Source organism: Protopterus annectens, chromosome 1.part2 (genome assembly GCF_019279795.1).
Source record: "Protopterus annectens isolate FY-2018-M chromosome 1.part2, PAN1.0, whole genome shotgun sequence".
NCBI classification, from domain to species: Eukaryota; Metazoa; Chordata; order Ceratodontiformes; family Protopteridae; genus Protopterus; species Protopterus annectens.
The window spans coordinates 601,382,382-601,406,471 of NC_056727.1; the positions used below are offsets into that span (position 1 = coordinate 601,382,382).

The window sequence follows — 24,090 nt, forward strand, 5'->3', positions numbered from 1 at the left end:
CCTAATGAAATACAACCATATCCACCTCAATAATATCCAGTTCTTTTCTAAACCAACTGCCTCATATGGTCTCCAAATCTACCAATAAAACCACCTTCCTTTACCATCTCATTAAGCACCTCCTCAAACGTTCCTAGTGTGGAGATATTCATCCCAACCCTGGGCCTTCTCAGTCAGGTACCTTTCCTCATTCTCTCCCCTCTAAAAATATGCTTCTGACAACAATTAATGTTTCCAGAATATGTAATAAAATTACACACTTTCACTCATGGCTCACGCAATACTCTCCAGATATAGTTGCAGTCATTGAGACCCGGCTAAAGCCACATGTTCAAGATACTGAGATAGTTCCTCCAGGTTACAACATACTTAGAAATGACAGAAAAAAATAGAAAAGCAAGCAGCATAGCAGTAATTTACTGTAACACCTGTGCTATCTCTCCCCTATTAAAATCAATCCCTTCCTTTGCTAATGCAGAAATTCTCTTTACATCCTTACAACTACATAAGTCTAAACAAATATGTATTGCAGTAGTCTACATACCCCCTGGCCAAAACATTTCAACACTAGAAAACCTCCTTGCTTGAACCACCACAAATATTAGCAATAAAATGGTTATTATGTGAGACCTAAATATCAACCGGCAAATTCTCATCACTGACACTCCAGAAAATAGCATAAACCTTTATGGTTTTGCACAGCTTATCACTACCCCTACCAAAATGCAAAATAATAATCGACTAGGTGCAGCCTTAGATGGGATCTTAGTATCAGAATCCCACAAATACTCTAATTCTAGTACACTCCCAAATACTCTAAGCAACCATCTACCAGCTTATACCTATAGAACCCTTCCTCAAGAGTCTAAAGTCCATATGTACAAAACTACAAGACATCTAACCAAATTCAATCAACAAGCACTCAATAACATCTTAAAAAACTGAACTGGTCCCCTTTAAAAACTCTGCCACTGGCTGATGCCATTTCCTACTTTACCAAAGTCTCCGTAGATACCCTTAATAGCATAGCCCCACTCTGTACCAAAAGAACAAAAATAAATTATGCAGCTTGGCTCATTAAGGCCACAAAATAAGTAATGCTAACTAGGGACCTAGCTTGGAAAAAATGGTATACAAATAAAAATGACACCAGCCTACTTTTATACAAACAGTTACAGAATAGATCCCAAAAATTAGTTATTGCTGACAAAAAGAGTTACTTATCTCAGCTACTAACCAATCAAAACAATAACCCCCAAATATTCTTGAAATCTATCTCAGCACTGCTGACTCCAGGGTCCACTCAAAACCCTTCTCCAGCACCTGAAATAGCCAACCTCTTTAACTCCCATTTCATAGAAAGTATACTTAAACTAGTAAACCATACTACAATAAATACAAACTCCACCTCAATGCTAAATCAACTCCCATCTGATTCACTAAATAGTAATACCAACACTACTAACCACCCTAATCAAGGAACCATCCGAACTATCTCAGCAGCTCCTACTTTCTGTCCGCAACCTGTTCCCACCTCTCTAATACATAAGCTTCTTCTCAAATTAAAACCCTGCTCCCTCTCCTCAGACAACCTCCCTTCTGAATACCTAAAACTCACAGCAGATGCTATAGCCTACCCTGTCAGCATAATGATTAATAGATCTATCACTGAATCTGAAGTTCCTCAACTTTGAAAAAAAGTCTGCTGTAACACCCTTACATAAGGGTAAAAAACAATGAGCTGACAAACTACAAACCCATCTATATCCTCTCCCCTTTATCTAAAGTACTATATAAGTTTATTTATTTGCAACTAATGAAACATCTCACTGAAAACAATCTCATTGCTCCCACCCAACATGGTTTTTGCAAGCACACAGCACATCCACTGCCCTTATGTCATTCACTGATACTATAAACAAAGCCTTGGGATTCTGGATAACTAACTTCTGCAATCCTACTGGATCTATCGAAGGCCTTTGATAAAGTATCACATCACAAATTACTACAGCAATTAACTACAGTAGGATGCTCTGCATCCACTCTAAAATGGTTTGCCAACTACTTAACAAATAGAGAACAATGTGTCCAATGGCAAAATAATCTGTCACAATAGCTGGTAAATAAAACCGGCATCCCCCAGGGTTACATTCTTGGACCCCTGCTTTTCAATATTTTCATTAATAATCTCCATACTGCCTCCCTTCAAAGTGCACTCATCCAATATGCTGATGATTCCACCATTATTTCCTCCTCCAATAACCTCCAACATCGCCTAAAAACAACTCAAGATACCTTCACTTTCATTGAGACCTGGTTAAGCAATGCGCAATTATTACTTAATCCCAATAAGACCAAACTGCTGTTGTTCATCCCAAAAACCTCTGCTCCATGACTTTAAAATATACCCACAAAACAATACAGAAACAGAAATCATAACTCAAGCTAATTTATTGGGTATCACCATTTATGATAATCTCTCCTTTGAACATCATATACTAAATACCATTGGAAGCACACATTTAAGCTTGGTCAGCGGTATAGACACACACATTTCATGTACATCTCCACCAAAAAACACTTGCCAGTACCTTCTTGCTCCCTTCTGTCTTATATGGGTCCCCTGTCTTCACTAATCTCCACACTACTCTAAAAACAAGCTACAATCATGCTACTATAAAATTGCTAGATTTGCAACTGGCTTATCTTATTGCACACATCACTGCTCTGCCCTCAATGAATTAAACTGGCTAGACTTTCCCCATTACCTCAGTCTGGTACAACTAACTCAAGCACATAAAAATATATAATCCAGACAGCTGCCTGGCACTAAATCATATCCTACAGCTATATACCCCATCCAAAAATCTCAACTATACTAATAAACAGCTTTTAGATGTATATAAACCCAACAAAAGAGCTGGTCAAAGCCTCTAATCCTTTGCTATTGCAAAACAAAGGAATACTCTGCAATCAAATATTACTGTCTTGGACTCCTTTAAGACCTTCAAACTCACCCTAAAAAAATCACTTTCTAAACACTCATACCTGTCCTTGTTCCTCTCCCTAAAACTAACATGCTCTACTCTTATCTCTTAACTATATAGGTCATACTACTGAATGCACCTTCTTACAAATATAATCCCACCTCATAATCTAGATAGACTTGACAGTAAACTGTTACTCTATTTACTTATTAAATTGCATTATTTCTGCAACTGTATGTAATAATGTATTAAAGTTAAAATGTAATTGTCTCTAATAGCGTGAAAAGTGTACACACAACTCTTAATTGTCAAATTTTTGTACATTTGTGAAGCCTTTCTCCCCAGGCCTCCATGAAAATGGGCTTCTGACCCAGTCAAACTTTCTCAGTCAACAAATGTCAATAAATAAAAAAATAGTTGGTGCTACAACACAACCAGCATCTGTTCAGGGCCAGTTGTTCTCTGGTTTTACAATATTTCTGTAAGCTACTATTCTATGACCTTTCTTACTCCATTATCAATGTTAGTTTTAGCCATTTCAGCATGTCTGCCCATGGATCCTTCAATGCATTCTCATGACAAAATGCTTTTGAAAGGAGTCTTGTATAAGAGGCCCCCGAGAAAACATGCGACCTCTCATTTGGATTTTAATTACATGTTAGAAAAGTTAACGCTTGCTTCATTTGGAAAAGCTAACCTGTTTAACTTGAGGTTCTTAACATGGAAAACAGTTTTACTCATAGCTCTGACCTCTGCAAGAAGGCTACCTAAGTAGCAAGCTCAAATGGAGAGTTAACCCTATCTTATTTTTCCACAGGGACAGGATGTCTTTGAGAACTAATCTTTCTTTTAAGCATAAAGTGCAATCAGAGTTTAATTTAAGCCAAACTATCCATCTCCCCACTTTCTTTCCAGAACCTAAAAATGAAGGGAAAAAGGACACTCCAAACTTTGGATCCATCCATGCACAACCCCTTTTTTCCAATTTTTGCACATGGAATTGGGTTATTACTTCAACAGTGACAATCATCTAGAACCAAAGTTTACATTGCCAGGTAGCTAGTCCTGCCACAACTTAACTACTATCTTGACAGAAATAAATATTTCATATATTCAGAATAATTGCTCCTTTCTTGTGAAGGTAAGAAGGGACAGCCTGTGTTAAGACATACTATTTCCATGGTTGTCTGAGGCAATTACCATCTTTTATACTCACACAACAAAACTATTCTGGGCAGGATCAAGGCACACTCTACCAGGGTCATAGCTTCATTTATGCCATTTTTGGAAAGGGTTGGATTCTAGAAGGATTCTAGAAGCTGCTACTTGGTCCCCTATACAAACTTTTACTAAGTACTATAAGCTTGAATTGTTTCCTTAGGTCTAGGTCATGCTTTGCTAGGACCATTCTCAAGGGACTCCAGGACCTTTCTCCTCCCATCTTCAAATGCAGTAGGCTATGATAATCTCCCCATATAGTTTAGGCCATTGCAGCAGTGATCAATGTGATGGACATAGTACAGATGTGTATGTAAAGATACTGTAATAATAGATGTTTGAATGATCACTGCTGCAGTTGTTGGTCCTTCCCATCCATCCACCTTGTTTTTGTTGTGTTGTTTATGCCAGGGTATGTTACTTATTTTTTATTCTTCCCAGCACTGGCCTTTCAGGCCTCAGCCTCCCTCTCTCTGTTGGCAGGAAAGCTCTAAAGGGCTTGGCACACAAACTTGTGTTTTAGTCAGCTCAGCTTCAGCTGGCAGACAATTTGGGTATATGGAAGGTGCCCTGAAATTTTGGAAACTGGCCAGTTGTTATATCCTTGGCAGGATGCAAAGGCAACTGCAGCAGTGACCATTCAAACACCTACTGTTATGGTAAGTTTATTTACACAACTGTACTTTCACAGCAGTTCAAAAAATGACAATAAATGTTTCCCTCCAACTTAATATAGACACATAATAAAAGGAAAACTAAAAAAACATCAGTAAAAAAGTTCATTGTGTTGGGAAAAGCTAACAGAAATTTGACTTTTTGAGATGGACTTCAACACGTACACTCTAAAACATGTGTTCTTGTTTGTTCCTCCATCAGACACTCCCTGTGTTCTCCCATCTCAAAATAAGCACATTACACCTAAGTTAATATCCATAGCAGTCAACCCAAACAAGAGTAATAATAATAATAACACTAATCCACTCCCATAATTAGGGGAATGAGCAAAAAGCTGATTGCTTGTATTATATAAATGATGTTATGCAAATACACAAGAACTCATATAAAAAAAGTGCAGAAAAGAGCTTAATACACATGGAGGGGAAATATACTGCTATTCTTAAAATAACATTACTGAGTGGGAATAACACCCCAGCAGTAGCCATATCGCAAGCACACACACACACACACACACACACACACACACACACACACACACACACACACACACACACACACACACACACACACACACACACACACACACACACACACACACACACACACGTAAAATCACACAAGTAAAAACGACTGTAGGAATTATCTTTCAATACTGTGTTAATCCATTAAATGTAAAACACAAAACCTAAAAGACATAAACTAAAAAGGCTAGATTAATACATGTGTATATACACATATAAATAAATAAAATGTAGTCCATATAAAAGTACTGATCAGTGTTTATTCACATCTAATTTTGTTGGACCACCACCCACTTTGACTTTATCATTATGATCTAACTGAAGCACCAGTGGGTAAGTACCGCATGCTCTCACCATTGAGCGTTGCTTAAATATGCCATGGTATCTTTTGAACCATTCTACATGCCTTTTTACAGGGGATGAAAGAGATGAAGGGGAAAAGCCTATAGCTTTATTTGTAGGGAAATAATCCACAATCTCTGCTTTATGTCACAATACTAAGGAAAGAAACAAAGGAACTCTGACCTGGCTGACTTCCAATTCAAGACTGCTCATTCATTTAGAGAATATACAGTACAAAAACTTATTAAATAGCTTATTTCTGCAGCCTTTCCAGCTGTTGCATATGTCCCGTGAGGCACATGCCAAATGGAACACCGCACTCTACAATGGGCCCAATGAGGGATGAGTACAGTGGGACAATGACCTCCCCTTTTCTGGACGAAAAGCCCTTAGTGATGAGGTGTGCCACACAAAAGGACTTTCCGACTATTGTGGCAACATGGCTATCAAAGGAGAGACCACTGTCCACCTGTGTCCCCAAGTCACTCACCACACCTCCAGTGTTCAGTGTACTGCCACCCATGTGACAATTCATGGGTCCATGGTTTGTGTGTGTGTGTGTGTGTGTGTGTGTGTGTGTGTGTGTGTGTGTGTGTATTCCCTTCACAAGCTTGAAGTTTCAAACCTTCAAACTGCAAACGGTCGAGACCATAAGATCGAAGTTTTGAATAGAGATCACCGTATAGAGTGGAATGGGAAATTTACCATTTTCCTCACTGTAGTGTGATCTTGGAGTTGGTATATTTATTTAGCAGGGGGAGTGGGGGTGCAGAGGGACTTTTCCCCCCTGCAAAAATGTAAAATAATGTTTTTGTCTTAATTTTTTTATTACAATTTTGAAGTTTCAGTACTTTGATCTTACGATCTTAACCATTTGCAGTTTGAATTTTGAAACTTTGAGCTTGTAAAGTAGATCCCTATATATATAATCTATATTTTTATATATATATATATATATATATATATATATATATATATATATATATATATATATATATATATATATATATATATATATATATATATATATATATATATATATATATATATATATATATAGGGTCTATATCACATCATCGAACTTTTAATAGTTTGAATCTCTTAGCATCGAACTCAAGTGATCGAACCATTAAAAGTTTGAAATTATGTGAATGGCATTTCCATTGGGGAAATTGAACATAAAGGGTGTAGATCTTGCCACCTGCATAGAGCAATTTTTTTTTTTTGTTTTACACTTCACATGTTTTTTTTTACCTTCGAAGTATTACAGTTCGATCATTTAAGTTCAGTCTTTAGTGATTCAAACTTGTAAACCCTATATATATATATATATATATATATATATATATATATATATATATAAAAACATATATATATATATATATATATATATATATATATATATATATATATATATATATACAGATCTAGAACATTTGATCGAAAGATCAAACGTCCGAATCCATAACCACTGAGCACACTTTAACGAAAGCTCTTTCATCGAGAAAGCGCTTTTGTTAAAGTGTGTTAGTATAAAAAAAAAAACACTACATTAATGTTCCTGCAGGGGGGCTTTGCCCACCTGCACCCCCAACCCCACTACTTTAATATTCTCCTTCCCTATCCTCACCGTAGTACGGCCTCAGCAGCAGGTATACTTACGTGAAAGTGCTTCTTCGGTGAAAAGCACTTTTGCTAAGTATGCTTGTCCTAAATGGATTCGGACATTTGATCTTTTGATCAAACATCCTAGATCTATATATATATATATATATATATATATATATATATATATATACATATATATATATATATATATATATATATATAAGCTTCTCTGCAACTCTTCTGGATTTCCATGTGTTGGAAATATTTCCAGATTTATTCTGATATCTTCCTCCATGTTTACCCTTTCTGTATAGTGTTTCACCCTGAAATGCTACTTTAAGCATAAATTCCCTTAACAGAGAGGGGCAACAACTCTGAACTGGCTGACATAATTGATTATCTTCATTAATGGAAATCCCATGAAATATTATGCAACTAACAGAGTAAGGTTTTATTAATTTCTTGAGAAATAAGGCAACAAATTTCTTTACAAAAAACATCACAACAGTTTTATACACAGTGTTTGCAGCAATATTAATTATATTCTTTTATGCCATTTCCAGTTAATTTTAATATACCACTCAGCAATAAACACCATCTATCTATCTCTTTCTCTCTCTCCACATACACACACACACACACACACACACACACATATATATATATATATATATATATATATATATATATATATATATATATAATTCAAAACTACCATACATACAGATTATGATTATAATTAAAAATATAGAAACCTTAAAATACAGAAAGGTTTTGAAGTGTTAAAAGTAAAAGGGAGTGGTAAGCACTAGGTAGCCTATCTACCACAAGAGGAGTGGTTTCTGGCCCAGAAATTGTAGTTTATTGGCTGTTTGGGCAGATTTTACATATTTTTCAACTTTCTGGTTTAAAAGCCCACTCTTGCACTTGTTTCCTGCTTTTCAGTAGCTAGTCTAGTCCAGACACAGATTTGCTGTATCCAGGACTGTTTTTAAGCTTCTGATCCCCACAAGCCTTCCTGTGTCGGAGGGAAGCCTTCTAGCTTATCAGTGGGAGTGGTAAGCACTAGATAGCCTATCTACCACAAGAGGAGTGGTCTCTGGCCCAAAAATTATAGTTTATTGGCTGTTTGGGCAGTTTTTTCCATCTCCTTCAACTTTCTGGTCTAAAAGCCCACGTTTGTGCTTTTCCCGTCTTTCCTGTAATTAGTCTAGTCCAGACACAAATTTGCTGTATCCAGGACTCTTTGTAAGCTTCTGAGCCCCTCAAGCCTTTCTGTGTTGGAGGGAAGCCTTCTAGCTTATCAGTGGGTGTGGCAAGCACTAGGTAGCCTATCTACCACAAGAAGAGTGGTTTCTGGCCCAGAATTTGTAGTTTATTGTCTGTTTGGGCAGATTTTCCATCACTTTCAACTTTCTGGTTTAAAAGCCTGTGTTTGAGCTTGTTTCCCACCTTTCCTATAACTAGTCTAGTCCAGATACAGATTTGCTGTATCCAGGACTGTTTGTAAGCTTCTTAGAAGTGCCAAAGTCTGCTCTTCAATTTTTCCCTTAGATCTGCTAGTTCTCTCCTCTCCTGCACTTTTACTGGCTTATTAGTGTAGCACTTTACCATACCAGACTTCTTGTAGCAATTATTGCAGCAGACAAAAGTGCTACAGCACTAAAGATTCTACAAGAAAACAGCTTCAGTACTTATTATTAATGCCCACCCCTCCAGGCATGTCTAAAGGTCAGTTCCCTGTGCTTTCTCCTATTAACCTGGTGAACTTGGGCATCCTGAGGGAATGTAGCAACTGCCTCATGTACAATGACAACCATCTCCTCTTACCTCCCAACACTCAGACTTGTGAGAAATCCACTTATATATCTAAATTGGAAGCCACGCACTCTCCACCAAGACCGGAATAGCTGGTCAAGAGGAGAAGGTCAACACTTGCATCACACCACATGGAAAACATAGCCCTCCAGAACACACACCAGCACTGTCTTCACATAAAAATACAAACCACACACCCACCTTCACAGAGGCTCTCAATAAAAATCTACCCAAACAGCAGAGACATCCACGGCAGAAATGCATTCGACCACCACAACACAGCACTAATCACGAGACACATAACTCTCCTAAACAGTGTGCCACTCAAAGCCCCTAAGTCAAAACAGCATGCCCAGCACACTAGTCATAGGTGACTCAATAGTGAGGCACACTGATGTCCCACTCACTAGGTTGAATAAGGAGAAAGTAACAGTCACCTGCCTGTCAGGTGCCAGGATCTGCCACATAACGCATGGACTCAGGTCCCTCAACAACAGGTACAAATATGACTCTGTCATTGTACATATGGGTGTGAATGACCTGAGACGTTCCTCCCTGGACTACATGAAAAGAGACATGGAGGAGCTCTTGGATTATGTAGCCCAGGTAGGTATGATCCTAGCCCTGAGCAGCATCCTACCATCACCCAGAATGATACCATAGTACAAGCAGAAAATGACTGATTTCAACAATTGGCTAAGTTTCTGATGTCATTCTAAGGGGCTCCAGTATCTGTCTAGGATGGCATGATTGATAGACCTAAATGCTTTGCCAGAGATGGCCTGCATCTGTCACCCCTGGGCTTCTGGATACTGGTCAAGGCTCTTGCCACCCCTATAGTGCCTTTTTTTAGGTGGTGTTCCAAAGACCAAATTACCACCATAACAGCTACAAACAAATGCAATCTGAAGGTCATGCTGCTCAACACTAGAAGTCTAAATCTCAAAATGCACTCACTTGAAGCACTCCTTAAAAATGGAGAACATCGACATTTGAATATCAACATTTGTGCTGTAACAGAGGCCTGGTTCAAGGCAGCAGAAAGTACTCCTGCACTACTAGACTATAACTTATTCCACACCTTTTGTCCCCAGAACTTGGACCAAAGCTCCAAAGGCAGTGGTGTTTCCATAGTCATAAAGGATGTGCACACCTCCAGACTGGTAGCCCAACATAATGCATCAGAGATACTTCAGGTGCAGCTAACATTGGGTAGGTCAGCGATTCAGGTTGTAGCCTGTTATAGGTCCCCAACCATGTTCAAAGACTTACACTCCACATTCCTAAGCACCATGGAGAATATTAGGGTCCAACCTAACACTCTCATACTGGGAGACTTCAACTTCCCCTCCATTAACTGGGAAAACCACTCATGTACCAATACACTTGCTTATTGTTTCCTGGAATTCATTAATTCCAATGCCCTGGACCAGCTCATTCTTACCTCCACTAGAGGTAGCAGCATCCTTGACCTGGTCATTACTAACATGGGTGACCATTGCTCTACACCAGTAGTCAGCTCCTCCCTGGTTAGCTCTGAACACAAACTAATCACCTTGGAAATCCACACCCACCATGAAAAGCTTCTCCAAAGCTAACTTTGGGCTCCTAAAAACAGAGGTGACTAACTTCACGGCACCCATGCAAATGGACAATAGTTGCATGACCATCAAATCATACACCAATGCACTGTATGAATATGTACACAAATGCATGGATCTCACCATACCCAACAGAACCAAGCCAAGATGCTCTCCTCCGAAAAAGGAAGCCAATCTGCTGGTCTAAAGCTAGCTATGAAAATAGAATTTAAGCAGATAGTAAAGACAACCACAAGACCTTCTATAGTTATGTAAAGAATCTCCACGGCAATGCCCAGATTTGCTCTGAGCTACTGCACAATGGTACCTTCTATGCTGAGCCAACAGATATTGCCCATATACTGACCGACAGATTCATTGTCAACTTTACCCCTCCCCCCAAATGACCAATCACAATACCAGTAGATTGCCAGGCACCCAGCAGTACTGCTGCACAGGTTAAAACAGCACTGTCTTATGCCAAGAATACAGCTTCTATGGGACCTGACAATATCCCCGGCTGTGTTCTACATGAACTAAAGAGTGAACTGGCACTTCACCTGTGTGCCCTATTCAATCACAACCTCACCTCAGGCTTTGTCCCTACCAAATGGCACACTGCTATAGTCACATCTCTCCAAAAAGGAGGAGTGACTACAGACCCTCAGAACTATTGCCCCATTAGCCTGACAAGTGTGATATGCAAAGCTATGGAACGCATCATCATAGACCTAATAAACAAGGATATAGAGAATCTCCAAACTCTGGATCCCACACAGTTTGGTTTAGTGAAGGGTAGAACATGCCTGCTCAACTTGGTTGACTTCTTTGAGTCAGTCACCAGAGTTGTGGATGAAGGCAAGGTGGTTCATGCAGCCTACCTTGATCTGGCCAAGGCCTTTGATACCATTCCTCACTCAGGAATCATAGAAAAACTCATTAAGCTAGGCAGCAACCCCTATATTACTAGGTGGGTTGCAAACTGGCTCACAGATAGAACCCACAGTGTGAAAGTAGCTGACTCCAAGTCAGACTGCCGACCAGTCACGAGTGTAGTCCCACAGGGATCAGTCCTGGGTCCTCTCTTGTTTGGTATCTACTTTTCAGAAGGCCAAGCCAACACAAAGGGACTCTGGCTGACAAAGTTCACAGATGATTGCAAGTTGGGAGCCATTATTAACTCCCCAATTGATGGTGACCGTGACACCCATGCACTGGCCCAGCAATCAAGGACCCTGAATCCTCACCACTAACACCAGTGAGGGGCATCCACATAGGGAAAGGATAATAAATACACACACAGTAAAGTACAATTTCCCTTAAGAGCACACAGAGATCACAGTCAGTCTGGGGCTGGTTTCTCCCTTTCTCTCCAGGTCCCCAATAAGTCTCCCCACTGGCACAGCTATAAGGTCCAGATCTCAGCCTAGTGGGCAAGCTAAAACCTCCAGCACCCTCTCTGTCCAACCAGTGCTTCATGTCCCTGCCCAAGTAGCTGACACACACACACTTTGAGATAGTTATATACAACTACACAGACACTCCTGTGAAAGGCTGGCACAGGTTCTCCAGCTGTGCCCTTTTTCTGCCCAGTCTAAAAGGTAGTGCCAGCTGCCACCACCCACTAATATCAGCTACTCAAAGTCCCTTCTGAAAGGGTGTCCAATTATTACTGTGCAATATTATTATCCAAATGGTAAGTGTGACTGAACAATCAAGGCTTATTAGAGTGACTTGGTACAGTATCACAATATACATGCAATGTACTCAGACCTTAAATTATTTCTACACAAAACAGCAACAGTTGAAAGGTTTAAAAATATTTAATAATAAATAATAACAACACAAGACAGTACTTCTTACTACACAGTGCTAGTCAAGAGTTCAGAGATCACAGAGAAATACTTAAAATAATATTGTAGAAAAGTTCTGACATCACAGAAAAACAAACTAGTCTAATATTTCTATTTCCTAGCTATATCTAAGAGAAAACACAGTTCTAAAAAACTTATATATAGAGCAAAACAGTGCTGGTGATGTTGGATGTTCTCAAGACAAAATGTTCCAAGCTCTCTGATTCTCTCTCTTTAAATTGATAACACAGAGCTGCTTCACATGACATCATTCCTCACACTTCTCTTGTGTTTCCAGAATAACAGAAACTACATTTACATTCTTTACACCTGGTCAGAAACCAGAGCAATAAAGGACATTTATACATGCAAATTCTAGCCATTAACTCTGGCCACAAAACAATAGGCAGAATTCCTTCATCCAGACATATTGACTCCGAATTTTGATATCAAAGATGGTCAGGAAATGCTTGACTTAGCTTTCTTATGGTAGAGTGCACTGTTGTTATATTTTTGTAGTTCAATATCCAATGCAGTCTTCTCACATTTAAGAGAACATGCCTGTGGCTTACATTAATATTTACAAATGACAGAATTATCTGCAAAATTCTATCTGGCTAGGCTGGCAGCCTTTACCTATCTTCACATTGACATCCTACAGAAAGACCTCATTGAGACCAATGACTGGTGTCAGAACCATGGCCTTAAGCTCAATGCCAAAACATGTGTCATCATCCCCTTTGGGAAAAACCCAGTTTCCATGAATTACCATATCAATGGTAGTCCACTGAACACAGGAGTTATAAGAGATCTGGGAACACAGGTTGACAGCAGCCTCTCTTTTGACCACCACATTGCCACTGTGGTCAGAAAGTCCTTCTATGTGGCACATCACTTTACTAAGGGTTTTGCATCCAGGAATAAAGATGTCATTGTCTCCCTCTACCCTTCCCTCATTAGGCCAATCATTGATTAAAATGCCCCATTTGGTATGTACCTCACTAGACACCTGCAACAACTGGAGAGGCCACAAAAGTACCTCACAAAGAGGATCCTAGGCCTTAAACACTTGTCCTATATGAAAAGACTAAAAAAACTCCAACTATTCTGTCTCATATCGCCTGCTTAAAGGCGATCTCTGCTTGACTTACAAAGCCATGTCTGACCCAGCTCTGTTAGAAATGCTACATCTAAAGAAATCCCAATCCCTCTGCACCACATGCTCCACAGACCTCAACCTCATTACCACAATCAACAGAATGTGCTGGAGGAACAGGTTCATAACCCAGAGACTGCCCATGCTATGGAATAGACTTCCCATTCATGTCAAACAGAGCACCTCACTGGCCCTCTTCAAGAGAAATCTTGATGAGTGGATGGGAAATGGAAAATTTACCCTGGGGAATCACTCCAGTGGTGCTACTCGATATAGGCACTGGGAACTAAGGTTGGGTGGCACTATGCCAGGGTAATCCTATGGGCTAAGCTTGTAAAGGCTCCAAGGCCATTAGCCTAGTACACACCTATGAACCTATGAACAATGCACAAATGACTAAATGCATACTTCTGAGAATCTAAAAATGTTGAATTAAAGTTTTAAATAGTGTGAGTAAGTAGGAGTGGTCAGGAAAATGAATGTGCAAGTGTTTGCAGGTCAGGTAGGATTAAGGTTTAGATAAGGAGATATTGTTAGTGTTGCTCAAGTTTGGTGTTGGGTGTGTCTTCCATGCCCTTTTGTTTCCTGTAGTAGTACTGTTAGGGAAAGGATATTTAGTAACATAATGTGTAGGGTCAAGGTTATGGTCAGCACACGTGTAAGGTGGGCAGGGATGCAAAGTTCCCTCTGCCCATCTTACTCATGTGTGCTAACCTTAGCCCTAACCACCCCCCATTCCTAACCCTGATCCTACATATCAAGTTACTAAAATTCCTTTCCCTAAGAGCACCACTACCAAGACCACACTTGATCTAGATTTTGTAGCTGGGGTTTTTAGATAAAGTGTTGTTTAGGGAGAAAGAAGCGTTCATTGTTTTGTGATCAAGTATTTTTAATAATTAGTGTTATGTGCATTCAGTCTTTATATAAATATATAAATATATGTCTATATCTGTCTATCTATCTATCTATCTATCTATCTATCTATATACATGCGGGTGTGTATATTGAGGTCCATTGTTTTCATTATATAAATCAGAGTATATATGTATATATGTATATATGTATACATGTGTGTCTGTTTGTGTGGATTTGCTTTGGAGTTAGTGATCATGAAAATTCTAAGCATAAAAATAATGTGACGAGCAGATTGCAAGCCAGAAATGTCAAGAACCACGTAATTGTACACCTGAACTTGTTCCCCTTCTGATCCCATCTTAATAGTTGTTCATGTGTCCTTGCAAGTTGGGATAAACTTTGTTCAATGTGCCTCTTTTTTATGGTGCTCGACTTACCCTGCTTGCAATCTTCTCATTGCATTATTTTAATTTTCAACACACACACACACACACACACACACACACACACACACACACACACACACACACATATATAGATGTATGCTGGATTTACTGTCTAGCTCTTGTCAGCTTTAAAAGTCAATAATTTTTTCTTTTCTTTACTAATTAGGTTTCCAGATGTCCAAACTAAGATTCAAGAACAAGTTGATAAGGTTGTTGGCAGAGATCGTTTGCCCTGCATGGAAGATCAACCAAATCTACCTTATGTTTCAGCCTTCTTGTATGAATTTATGCGTTTCAGCAGTTTTGTGCCACTAACCATCCCCCATGCTACCACAGGTGACACCTATTTAGATCAATATTATATTCCTAAAAACACAGTGGTATTTGTCAACCAGTGGTCTGTTAATCACGATCCCGTCAAATGGCCCAACCCAGAAAAGTTTGATCCCTTAAGATTTTTGGATGAGTCTGGATCTATAAATAAAGATCTTGCAAGCAGCGTGCTCATATTCTCAGTGGGAAAGCGCCGATGTATTGGAGAAGAGTTGTCTAAGATGCAGCTTTTCCTCTTTACCACAATCCTGGCCCAGCAGTGTAACTTTACGGCAAATCCAGCTGAGGACACGGAATTTCATTTTAACTATGGCTTGACAACTAAGCCAAAACAATACACGGTCAATGTGGCTCTCCGTAGCGATATGAACTTACTGAATTCTGCTGTTGAGGAACTCGAATCAGATGAACTCATGAACTCGTAGTGGTGAGAGGCCAACTGTGGAACTGCAGGAGACTAATAATAAGCTAATGCTGGAATAAAGTCCATGCCAGCCAACAGTTTGAGCTTTGAAACAATGCACTTTCATGGAAGGAATTTAAACAAACCAAGAAAGTTAATACTTTGAGAATCAAATTTGTAAAAGAAAAGTTTATGTATGTATCTTGCTGGAATGCACTGATGTATATTTAGTTTGTATGTGATACAGATGGGAAAATACGGAACTGTGCTTTAAGCTACTTTATAACAAGTAATTCACTAGGCATGAAGGCTGTAAGCTTGTTAATATATTAGTGCCAAAACTGTTTAGCGATGTAATAAATTATTTTAAATGGCACATTGAACCTGATTATATTTGACAGTTTATCAGTTTGTTGCAGCTCATTTTGTTATAAACTGAACTAGAAAAAAGCCACTTTGTGAACTTTTAGCATGGCTGAAAATCCCAGATATAGTTATAAAACTAAATATAGGCATTCTTAACTATATTTAACTTATCTTGTGTTTAGTAATGTTAAAGTTAATATATTTAGTTAGAGGAAAGTATAGGGAACAAAGCATCCCATGTGTGGTGTGCTACAGTCTTTGTTTCACCCCATACTGTCATGTAAGTCAATTTAAGAACTGATTACCACCAAAGAAGTTTTGTAACCTTTTATTCTGTGAATTTGTTTATTTACAGAGTGACATTAAAGGTGAACAGCCAGCACCAAAAGCCTATAAAAAAGGTAGGCTTGCAGCATACTATTGGCTTAGACATTTGTTTTCTCTTAACTTTATGAGATGATATTTTCCATACTAGTCACATATGTTGGTATTAGCATTATGGAATCTTGAAAGAAAAATATTCTATAATGCAGAACTTAAAACCCCAAATTCAAAGTGTGCCTAACTAAAAAATGTCTGGTTTTTTTTAAAAAGATATCCCTAATATACATGGATGGAAACTACAGGGGTGGACAGTAATGCATCTAGGATACTATTTATGAACATTTGCACCATGGAGCAAGCTTGGTGCTCCAGAAACTGGCATACCGAGACTTATTGTGATTCATGAAAGTAGAACCACAATGGTGTAAGATATTGTATGTTGTCTTACACCATTATGTAGACATTGTACTGCATGGGAGTAATTATACAACCCCCCCCCCTTCACTATATGTATGCCATTCATAAAATAAAATCTTTCAGAGTACAAACTGGTCCTACTGGAGTGGCCAACAGGAATCCATCTGTATACAATCTGATGGTGCTATAGATAGTGTCACTATGATCCCTCTCCCCTGCTAATATGTAGTTGAGCAAACATAACCGAGTAATGCATTATCATCATACTAACAAACAAACTTAAAAAAAAAATCAGTAGTACGGTAGGAATGTTTTTACCCACAACAGCATTCCTTACATTGCAGGTAAACCTCCTAATGCAATGTAATTGCCACCCCCCCCCCACACACATACACAGTGATACTGCTTATCTCCCATCAGTGGGAACTCATGGGATAGTCATCACCTCATTACCATTGTGTGGTAATTACCACCAGTCTATCAGCATGGCCAAGAAGAGAACTATTTTAAGAACTGCTGAAGGCATGACAGCAGACCACAGTACAACAGTGACAGGCAGTTCAGTAAGGTATGTTGTACCTTGCTTAGTGGCTACATGTAGTTACACAGTAATCTTACTTAGTACCTATATATAATTACTTAGTAAGGTACAAGATACCTTACTGAGCTGCTTGTCACTGCTGCGCTGTGCTGTGTAATGTAGTTACATAGTAACCTTACTTAGCACCTACATATAATTACTTAATAAGGTACAAGATGTCATACAGAACTGTCACTGCTGCGCTGTGCTGTGTAATGCTGTCATGCTGCACAGTGCTTCCCTGCATCCTGAGCACAAGAGCACTCAAACCACGGTAGGGTAATAGGCACTCTTGTGTTATGTTCGTGAAAACAGAATGGCTTTTGACGCCATTGCAGACTACACTGTTCCACATTCATGAAATGTGGCACTCCGCAGTCATACTCAAGACACACTCTGACAGATGCATGTATACATCTGTGAGGTGTGTCTGTGAATACCTGGGCTAGAGTCTGGTTAACCACAAGGCATGCTTACTTAATGATGTTACTTCCTGTCTTATTAAAACACTCTTCTTGGATTATTGTGATCTCATCTTGAAAATATATAAGGTTCAGGATAGAACAGGAGTGACAGAGTTCACTTTCCCCAACAATATGCTTGTCTGTTACAGGTACTTAGTGTCTTTCTGTAAGATGCAACATTTTTTTTTCTGTTGTGCTTGTAACGTTAGTCAGTATTGACCATCATTCCTTTCTTTAGGACTTTTTCAGTTTCAGCTGTCTTCATTGTTGAGTTTTGCATCTTGCTATTGCAGTGTAAATTGTCATTAATGGCAATACCAACTGGGTAGAGTGGGGAAGATTACCAAAGCATGAAGGCTAAGTGCTTATCTAGGTATTTCTGCATAACATACTTTTATCAAACAGGATCACTACTTGAGGGATTTTATACCTTTTCTTGAGTTGCAGTGATCACAGAGTTAATTGTATTATGTCTGGGATTAAGGGAGGGTGGATTTTGCCTTGATGGTCAAGGTGTTTACCTCACAGACACAAAGGACAGGTTTGAATCTCACCCTTGGTTACAGTCCAGTTATTGGCTAGACATGTAATAGTCTACAGATTTATTGCCTAGTATTTACCTATGAACCCATTAACATGGGGAAAAGCCTCACCCTGGACAAAAAAAAATATATATATATATATATATATATATATATATATATATATATATATATATAGGCAAATCAACTACTTTGCATTCAGTGGACTTGCTTTTATAGAAATGTGGTGTTGAGGAAATAGTGTGGAATCCTTGGATGAAGCAAGATAAGTTAGTTTAGCAGACTTACAGACTACTGAATGTCTGAATTTAGACAACACAAAAGTATGTACTTGCTATGCTAATGAGTGCATCAGAACTTTTTTTGTCCTATGAAACTTAAATACAGTGGTCCCAGTTTGCAATGTAAGTATTGTTTGGTACCTAGTTCCAAATGCTACCAGCCCTTCATTTTGGTATGATTTCTTAGTGCTGATCTTCCTTAATTTCTTATAGTCTCTCTCCACATAAATGTATGTGACACCTGATGAAACTCTGAGCTTCCATTTTGTATGCCTTCATTAATTCCATTTGTTATGACCATGTATAATACGATGACATTCCTGTGTGAGTTTTGAGTATTGGGAAATGGGATAAGAATAGTGAAATGTGGAGGGGTAAAGTACAGATGTCAATTTTACAAGCAAAAGGAGATAATGAGTGTACTGGGAAACCAGTAATTACCTCTGGACCTTTTCTGTGCAAAATATAACACCTACAAACATTTGGACACTTTGCTGCTAAAACTCTTCATGTTAGATTTGTAAAGGATATGTTTATTTTCTCTTATTTATAAGGATATGTTTATGTTCTCATATTTGTTTTCTTAGTACTTATTCTGTTCTAAATTATACATTCACTTTGCTAAACCTAGATAGAACATCAGTTTTACTCCATACTCAGAATATATCTGAAGTAAGGGCATTGTTGCTCTGCATTCAGCTATTTGAGTAGCGTCCCAGTTATATGAGAGTTTAATAGACAGGTGTACAAAAATAAATAGTTTCAAGACAACCATAACTACTATTATAAAATTAATGAAGCCATGCAAATACAAAAAACATTGCTTCACTTCAAGGACCTTTTCTTTAGCTAACAGTTATAGTATGTGCACCAACGCACATACTGTACTTGTAAACTATCTAAAATAAATAGATTGGAGTTTCACTGCACAGGTATCGAATAGCCCATATGCAATGAATAATCTGAAATACACTTTAATGCAGATACTGCAATATACCTGCCATTTTGTTAATACTGCACTGCCATTTATAAATGACTTTACGTACAAGACATAATGCCATTGTCAAACATAGTACTGTGTTCATATTACATTTTTCATGGGGAACAGTTTAAGAATCCGTTCTGAAATTCTTGCAATTATTTTATTTACTACCTCATTTATAAATTTATTTAAATAACTGGAAACTGAATCTGAACCAAAAAAAAAATATCTGGAAAACAGACAACAGCTGCATTGCAATAGGGATTATTGTTAGTTGAATTTTTGGATATCTGTCCTATAAGTTGAGTTCCCCTTATGTTTTAAATATTGTTTCTGTGGTACAAACTTAAGGCATTTTTCTAAATAATTTAACAGTACTACAGAGTGTAGAAGAGTATTGCCTTATTTTATTTAGAGGAAGCTTAACCTAGTTGGAATTATAGAGGTATACTAAAGGATAGACTTGCACGGACATGTGCATGTATGTGCTGATGTGTTATTAGACAGGGCACCCATAACTCTACTTTCCTGAAGCAATACTTATGGTTACAAGGCTGTCTCATTACCTCTGAAAGCAAGGAAACTCAAAACATACGTCAGTCATTGTACCGCCATAAGTAATAAATGCACTGTTCCCTTATTATTATTTAGCCATAGATTCTCTGTGTCAGAGACCGGACCAGGATTTAAACAAATTTGTGGTTTCTTAAAGCTTTTTTTTTTTTTTATGTGCTTAGTGAATAGTGTATTGTTACACTAACAAGAATAGTCCATGCAAAACATGTAATATAGGCAAGTGCTATGACAGATTATGGATTCTATCATTACCTCTAATAGGTTTTACACGCCACATCATTTACCTTTGCTTGTCTTCTCCATCAGACCTAAAAACAGAAATTTATATTATTAGAAATCACTAGGCATGCTAACAGTTCAGAATTATTGCATTTACACTTCCATGGTGATTTGTTAGCCACGCATTTTAAAACATCTGTTATTGCTGTATGTATTAGCACTGTGAAATGAACCATGTTTACTACTGCATCTGAAGAAGTAATTATGTATCAGTGGCCTGCTTATTTAACTTGTATTATCGCATTATATTTATAATTGTATGGCTGCTTTTATAAAAAATGCGGCCTGTTCGTCAGTGTAAATACATTCTGTATTTTATACATTTTTAAGTATCAATGCACTTTTAACCTGTTGTTCAGTCAAATGGACATACTTATTTGAGAGTTTCCTCTTCTTATTCTGCAAAATAAATATATCTGTTGCAGAACAGAGTAGTCTCAGGTGCTGACATGGACACAGGCTCCAGAACTTAGCATACATCTGTGAACTATTATAATATACTGTTATGCATATTCTGTGCTTTTTCAATCTGTAAAAAATGTGACTTTCCATAATTAAATGTAGAAGTTGTTTCATTTTTAATAAAATAGTGTACAATGATTATGTAAAGTTAAAAAAAAGTATTGGTCCTAAATGATAGTGCATTATGTGTGTCTGTCTCATAATCTTTAGAAAGCGATCGTGATGCATTTCATATTTCAGTTTTCATGGTGAAACTACTGAAAGGGCAGAGCACAAGTATGTTGGGAAAATTTTTTGTGGGAGGAGAGTCATATGTCAGCCTACCTAAATGCAGTTTGACATGTACAGTTAGTTAATATGTATTACCAAATGGTACCTTAAGGAACAATATGGCACTTACGTGACATCTGAAATCAGAACAGAGCTATTTCAGTGTACATTTAACAAAGCATGTCCATGTTAGATAATAGGTCATTTGTTACTATTCACCAGGAGGCAGGCCATGACAGAGTATCACATGGTAGTGATATACAGCATGCATATCCACTGTTCTATGCAGTGTATCTGCACACCACCATACAATGTGTTTCCACACCCCTGCACAATGTATCTCCAGACCTCTGTACAGTGTATATGCACACCAATATGCAATGTATCACCACACCCCTGTATAATGTATCTCCAGATTTCTGTACGGTGTATATGCACCCCCACCATACAATGTATTTCCACACCCCTGTATAATGTATCTCCAGATCTCTATACAAGGTAGTTCTTTCTCTCTATACAATGTATCTGCGTTCCTCAGTAAAATGTATCTCCACACCTCTATGTAATATAGTTCTACTTCTCTATAAAATGTATATCTCTACACCCTTGTACAATGTGTCTGCATGTATGTCCACATCCCTGGGAAAAAGTGCCTGTCTCTATATATAGTGTATCTCTATTACTCAATAAAATGTATTGCCACACCCCTATACAGCACATCTCTTCTTCTTCTTCTCAATGCAATCAGTGTCTTTACACCCCTGTACAATGTATCTCCACACCTCTGTACAATTCTTTGCTTCTCTATAAAGTGTATCTCTATTCCTTAATAAAATGTATCACTATACCGGGTCTATATTAGAACATCAAAGTTTCAAAACTTTGAATGTTCTAATATCGAACCCTATTCAGCGAAAGCTGAAAACATCGAACATACAGAACAGCAAATGTTTTCCTAGGGAATAAATTTGCTGTCCCAAAACACATACACACAACACAAGCACACCAAACAAACAGCAATCCACACACATAGACTTAAAATCTTACACCTAACCCTACACTAAACTATATGCACACCACTAACTATCCACTTACCTTAACCCAAACCCTAACCCTAAGGTCCGTCACGGTCGCACACTCACCTCACCCGCGCCCTAACCCTAACTCACCTACCCTGTCCTAACCCTCACATCCACACAAAGGGACACTGACCTGACCCGTACCCTAACCCTAACTCACCTAACCCGCCCTAACCCTCACGTCCATACAATCGCACACATACCTAACCCGCAACCTAACCCTAACTAACATAACCCGCACTCAATCGCACACTTACCTGAACCTGACCCGTAACTTTCCACCACAGCGCTGAAAATACCAAAGCAACAGAAACGGACAACCAAATTATTTCCCTAGGAAAAAATTCGATTTTTTGTTGCTTCAATATTTTTAGATTTCGTTGAATAGGGTTCGATATTAGAACATTCAAAGTTTTGAAACTTTGATGTTCTAATATAGACCCAGTATACCACTATATAATGCATCTCTAGGCTGCATATTGTACATAGAATGTAGTAAACCACATCAGGGCCTCTATATTGTTTTCTATGCCTTGTGAAGGTTACCAAAAAAAGAAAAAAGATATAAATTATCCTTGCCATGAATAAAATTAAGAGCCATTAGCAAGCATGTGTATGACAAACTCTTCTGCATACATCATAGTTTCCCTTTAATGAACACAGTATGGTTACCACTGGTATTTTATTTGGCTAGTAATGCATAGTACTGTAATGCATGTGATTTGAAATAAATGTACTCATTAGGTCTATTGGGTTGGTTGTCTCTGTCGAGTTTTCATGGTTATGGCTTAGTTCTGAGGATGTTGGTGCCATCAACTAGCAGCTCTTCTAAACGTGCAGCATTTTTTATCAGTCTATTTATATCACACATAAAAGTAGTACAGTCGAACACTGGACATTGCATCCAGTATTCAGCTTTTCAACATGACAAAACATTGCACATTCACATGCAATGCACTCGATGTACCACAGTGCCAACAATGTTGTTTATTACACTGATTTAGAACATCTAACCATGTGTATTAGGCTGAATAAGACTACATAATGTTTGCCCTGTGTTACCTCATCAGTCTAGGCAGAGCTAATATGAAAAGATTCATTGACTTTTCAGTGCAAGGCAGAGAACAGAGTAGATTGCCTTTATCTCATTGTGCTCATGTAGCCAATAAAATTGTAATACATCCTAGAGGATTCCCTTTGGTAATAGCATGTCAGAATGATGTCAGTGTCACAAGCTAAGGGTTCTGTTATGCTGTACTTTCAACTCGAGACAACGATGCATTTACCTTTGAAAAATTCCAAGGCAGTACTAATCAATTCAAAGTCTGCACAGATGTGGTGCAATACAATGGTGGATAGGTATCACATTACTTGGGGGAGCTTGCAATAAGTAGACCAACTCTCTGTGTATGGATTAGATATAATAAGAAAGGAAGACAAGACCACCTGCTTATCAGGTAATCCAGGTATTAAAATTAGGTGAAAATGTGTCTTCTTAACCAAAATCACTTCATTTGCCATTTATAAAACAAATTAATATTCTAACCTCTTTCTCAAAAATAATTGAATTATAAAATCAAGTTCCAACATACATTTACTATCATCTAATGTTTACCTGGAGACTCATTTACCTCTGGGATATTTGGCTTTCATAAAACATGGATGAT

The 24,090-nt window shown here is 38.1% G+C and overlaps 1 protein-coding gene across 1 annotated transcript in view; it reads left to right on the forward strand.

Annotated features, from left to right (window-relative positions):
- LOC122790428 (cytochrome P450 1B1) overlaps window positions 1-21,201 on the forward strand; it is a 71,086-nt gene extending 49,885 nt beyond the window's left edge. Inside the window, exon 3 of the mRNA XM_044057964.1 lies at window positions 15,232-21,201. Coding sequence (XP_043913899.1) covers window positions 15,232-15,823 — 592 coding nt within the window. The 3' untranslated portion in view covers window positions 15,824-21,201. The remainder of the gene's footprint in view (window positions 1-15,231) is intronic.
- The last annotated feature ends 2,889 nt before the right edge of the window (window positions 21,202-24,090 follow it).